Below are 5,448 nucleotides of genomic sequence, written 5' to 3'. Positions count from 1 at the left end.
TATATATATATATATATATATAAATATATAGTATTTAATAATTGATGTCCTAACCACCGCGAGCGTGACGATCGACTTGGTCTCCTTTCATTTAACACTGAGCTCGCACTTCTCTTTATATATATTCTGTGGCCTTTCTCAGGTTTCTCTCTGGCCCAACACTTCCATTTGCTTGCCGTATCGACCTCCTTTTACATTGTTTGGAGGCGAGAGCCACTAATAAAGAAGAAGAAGACTTCCATTTGCTTCTTTATTAGCTCCAATTAGCTCTGTTCAAGTCACGTGGCGCACTTGGCGTTTCACTTTTATTTGGAAAGAAAAGAAGTGTTTCTTCGCGAATTATCCGCTCTTTGTGCACTGGTAAAATTAACAGTGTAAAATAATTAGAGTTTTATTAGAGATATAGCTAATATTTTCAGGAAAAAGCCATATACGTGCTCACATTAATTCCACTTTCACTTTCAGGTTAGGCTTTCTAGTGTCATTCTGCATGTTAAAAATATTAAATGAAAGCACGAGATTATTTTGCGATATATTTTCATTCGGATCTGGAGACACGGTAGTGTCTCGCTCGGTCTCGGCACTAAGACAAGCGAAGTATGTTCTACCATAAAATATTTTATAAAAGCATGCATTTTCTATTTTTTTTTATTTAATATTTTTATGCAGAGATGACGAGAAAAATTCATGCAAAATGTATTATTTAATTAATCACTAAATGAATGAAAAAAATTGCATTTGCACATTCCAAGGAAAAAATAAGGTCTCTGGTAAACACTGTAATTATTACAATAATATTACATCGGTATAATTTTCTACTCTCAATGTAAATGGAATATAACACTTGTTATGTATAAAAATTACATTATTGAATAGAAAATGATAACATTATGTTAATTGGTGTTTATTGAATCATTAATTAAAATTCATTAATTTAATTTTTTATAAAATCCTATTATTGCTCTATATGGATGTATTGTTTATAGCAATAACAATGGATTCTCGCAAAAAGTGGCGATTCACATTAGAAGAGCAAGAAAGATTAAGGCTGAAAAGGAAGGAATGGCGTATCCAACAAAAGAAATTGATAAAGCATGAAATACTAAAGTCAAGAAAGATTGAAGAGTTCGAAAGGAAAAGGAAATTAGAATTAATGAAAAATTCTGACAAGCAAGAGTCTTTACAGCAAAGCAAGAGCAGTAATCCACAACGAAGAGAAACTAGTTCTCCTGACTATAAGCATTCTAATGAGTAATAACAGAATATATAGAAATTTTGAATTACAAATTAAATATTAATAATTAAACATTAATAATTAAACATTATGGAATATATTTGAACAGTTTGCAAAAAAGTAACAATTTTGTAATTTGCAAATAATAATGAATAGTATCAGAATAATAATAAATAATAGTGAATAGTGTCAGAAGTATAAATATAAAATGTATTATCTCTTACCTTACTATTGTGGGCCATCTATTATAGTGATCGAGCGATTCTTTATTTTTTTCAAACTTACAAGTGTTTCGGTAATTATAACTTATACTACATTTTGTTATTTTCCAAAATGAAGTTTAAACATTTGTTCTAGAAAGTCGAATGTACGTTTGTGAATTTTTAGAGATTTTTTGAATCATTTTAAATAGGTGAAAACGAATAGGTTCTAGTGACCCACGATGGTAGGGATGAGGCACCAAATTGAGCATGGTATTGTTGTAAGGGTTATAAATGTAACTGCAATTTGAACGTAACTTTAATGTTTTTCTTAAACTTATTCATCCTTACTTTTTAATGAAAAAAGAATGTCTTAAAATTAATATATTATTTTTTAAATAACTTTAGACGGAAAACATCAGTGATATTTAATGGCCCAGAAGGTATAATTGATAAGAAAGAACTACATAAAATTAAGATACGTATTAAAACATACAATCTTCCAACAAATTATCAGATTACATCAAATAACATCGAATGGGATATTATAAATCCAAATGATGTAATACTTCCACGAAGAAAAAGTAAAGTATTATATCAGCTTTATGATATTTATAATTGTTTAATATTTTTATCATGGAAAAATTTGTTATTATATATATGATCGAATTAAATATTTTCACAATATTGAAGAGTTGCAATTTCAACATAATGAAGAATTTCAATTTTATCAATGAAGACTTTCGCATAATCTATACAATAAATTAAAAAAATGATTAATTGTAGATGAAGGTCCAATATCCAAACGTATTAAAATAGAAAAATCTGAAGAAATACGGAAAATCACTTTTTCACAAAATGAACAATTAGGTATTTATATACTTATTTTTAAAAAATCATTTATTTAACGCATCAATTTAGTATAATTATATATGTGATGATTTCATTTATGTGCAAACATATATTCTTTAAAACAATTTAGCATTTTTCTTTATATCTGTAAATGAAATAAAATTACATATCTGGATTATAAAATACAAATTAAATATAACAACTGAGAAGACATTGAAAAAATATGTTTTGGGCTACTTTGGTTTCAGAAAAGGAATTGTCAACAAGTAGGAAGAATGCTTCCACAAGCAGAAATCTTCATGATGATATAATCCACCATTATTGGTATGTATTGATTATTAAATCTGTAAATATATTATATACAGATATGTATATATACTATATTATAGTATATATAAATATATTGAGTATTGCTTATATACATATATACATACATATAAATGTATGTATATAGAAAATTTTAATACATTGGACTCTGAGGTTTATAGTTTACAAAAAATTTTTTTTCTCAATTTACAATTAAATTTATAATTTTATGAAATTATCGGGACAGCTATTATACCGATGATTTCTTCAAATTGTCCGAACGATTAATTTTGTGACCATGTATGGATACGCAGGATGTCCCATAACTCTTAATATTTCTAGGAGTGAAAGAGGAATTGAAATTTTAAACTAAAAGTTCCTTTCCCAATTAGAGTTGCCAGGCGTCTGGGATTTCTGGGAAAGTTCCGGAATTCGTCGGCTTGTCCCATGTCCAGTAATTAAACATTTTTATCCCGTAATTGACATTCACGACCCCCCCGCGGCGGCCACAGCCAGCCCACTTATCAGTCGCGAGTTGCGACGTAAAACATTATTTTTTATCTAAAGGTCCAGATAATTGCCACAGGGTGCTATGGGAATTTATTTCGAAAGATTGTGACAATACTGATTTGAACGAAGAGTGCCCAAAGAAAGGCATAAATAAGTGCTGTCTTTTCTTCTTGCAAAATTTGTTGCCTGAATTTAGCAAAGTAATATTGTTGTTGGAAAGTGATAGCTGTACCATTATTAATATTGATAATATAATGCGAAATCTCGTAAACCAGTTACAAAGTCGATTGGATGATAATTTTTTTGGCAGTAAAATCAGATGCATCTTTAAAACCTTCACTGAAGACAGAAAAAATGAATTCATCTCACAGGCACATATATTTCTGCAAAGATCAATTACATATTTAAAAGAAAGATATGACTTTAACCCAGATACAATCTACAAGAAATTCGGTTTCCTGTCTCTTAAATCAGATGAACTAAAATTGACACGGGACATACCCATGTGTGAATAATTGAACATTGAAGAAGCAATTGATTGATTCTCTTTATTCAGAGTTTACGTGTTTGAAAGCTGTATTTGACGTCCTCCCAAAAGATTTGCCAAACAATAAAATTTGGACTCATTTTCTTCAAAATAATAATTGTAAAGATTTCGTCAATCTGAAGAAAATAATTTCATTTGTTTTTTTTGTCAATTCCGATTAGCAATGCGTTTTGTGAGAGAATTTTCAGCTTGCTTAATCGTACATGGAGTAAAGAAATTTTTTCATTTCTGAATAGCTCCAATGATGCAGAAGTAATAAAATTGGCAAAGTCTAGCGATAAGTACGAAATGTAAGTTGACTGATAAATGCAATAATAATAACTATATTAAAAGAGTTCTTCTAATCTATTTTCTAAATTTATAGGAAAAATACGTAAATTTTTTTGTTCCCGGCTCAAACACGTCCCAGAAATCTCATTAGTAGATCTGGCAAACCTATTCCCAATTTTAGCTCACAAGGGAAGACTCCGGAGTGACCCTCACCGATTTCAATGAAACTTGGTAAGATTGTAGAGTGTGTTCCCCTGAATAAAAATCCCCCCCCCCCCTCCCCCCATTTGGACGTAGACGGTCTACTGTTTCCGAGATATTTTAATATTAAAATTGATAACGACATTTCCTTTAGAGTTTATTAGAACGTTCATACTCGAATTTTTGTAGCGTAGTGATGGAAACTATCCAATGTTTCATTGACAATCCGCTCTGTTTACATTTTTTGTAGATATGAAGGTGTGAATGAGTTAAGTTTTATATGTAAACCAAGTCCCCTTCTCGGCTGTATATGCTAAAGTGTGATAAATTCTATTCTATTTATTTTTGTAATCATTTTCGAAACATTTCTAATAACATTTTGTGTCAAATAGATAATTATAACATTTCATATCGAGCAGGCAGTAATATATCGAGCGATACTATATAAAATTATGCATTAAAATATTGCATTAAAATAGTAAAGAAAGTTGTTATTATATCCACTACGCTACAAATACTCGAGTATGAACGTTCTAATAAACTCTAAAGGAAATGCCGTTATTAAACTTTAATATTAAAATATCTCGGAAACGATAGACCGTCTACACCCAAATGGGGGATGATTTTTATTCAGGGAAATTATACACTCTATAATCCTGCCAAGGAGTTTCATTGAAATCGGTGAGGGTCACTCCGGAGCCTCCCCTCGTCAGATCATTATTTACCGAGTTATTAACGATTAAAGTTGATCGATCAGATTAGTTAATATACGAAAAATTATAATAAAATTGTTATCGGGAAAATGTACAGTAAGAGCGAGGAGCTCTGCTTTGGCATGCTGCGCTCCTGCGTATTCCGGCTGGGCGCAATCTTTTAGTTCAAAATTTCATCCTCTCATTCCTAGAAATATTAATTAAGAATTATGAGACACCCTGTATACATGATATATTGAGTATTGCTTCTTATACAGCAAGAATTTGCAGCAACATTGTTGCAATGTTTACACTGTTGCTGCAATATTGTTGGATTGATCTGTGTTGTATGAGTTATACATATAACGTGTATACACATATAAGAGTATGGATATATGATTTTTTTATAATACATATATATGCACACGTACATACGTACATTACACACACATGTGCACACATATACCAAATTATTAAATTTGTGTGGATGCATATTGAGTATTACTTTATATGTATGTACTTGTATGTGCACTTTATATAAATGAGGTGATGAAAAAAGAAATGATGAAACTAAAAAAATATATCTGGGAAAAAATGTTTTGTATATAATTATATAAAATTATATAAAAATATATA

At 29.9% G+C, this 5,448-nt stretch overlaps 1 protein-coding gene across 1 annotated transcript in view; it reads left to right on the top strand.

Moving 5' to 3' along the window:
* LOC108730850 (RNA-binding protein 25) overlaps positions 1-5,448 on the top strand; it is a 24,795-nt gene that overhangs the window by 1,966 nt on the left and 17,381 nt on the right. Inside the window, exons 2-7 of the mRNA XM_018460772.1 lie at positions 258-360; positions 987-1,251; positions 1,843-2,018; positions 2,221-2,304; positions 2,535-2,614; positions 4,413-4,426. Coding sequence (XP_018316274.1) covers positions 258-360; positions 987-1,251; positions 1,843-2,018; positions 2,221-2,304; positions 2,535-2,614; positions 4,413-4,426 — 722 coding nt within the window. The remainder of the gene's footprint in view (positions 1-257; positions 361-986; positions 1,252-1,842; positions 2,019-2,220; positions 2,305-2,534; positions 2,615-4,412; positions 4,427-5,448) is intronic.

The sequence above is a fragment of the Mycetomoellerius zeteki genome, unplaced genomic scaffold, assembly GCF_001594055.1.
Source record: "Mycetomoellerius zeteki isolate Tzet28-1 unplaced genomic scaffold, Tzet1.0 scaffold98, whole genome shotgun sequence".
Classification (NCBI taxonomy): domain Eukaryota; kingdom Metazoa; phylum Arthropoda; class Insecta; order Hymenoptera; family Formicidae; genus Mycetomoellerius; species Mycetomoellerius zeteki.
The sequence above is the reverse complement of the archived record's forward strand: the minus strand, read 5'-3'. Positions and strand labels throughout refer to the sequence as shown.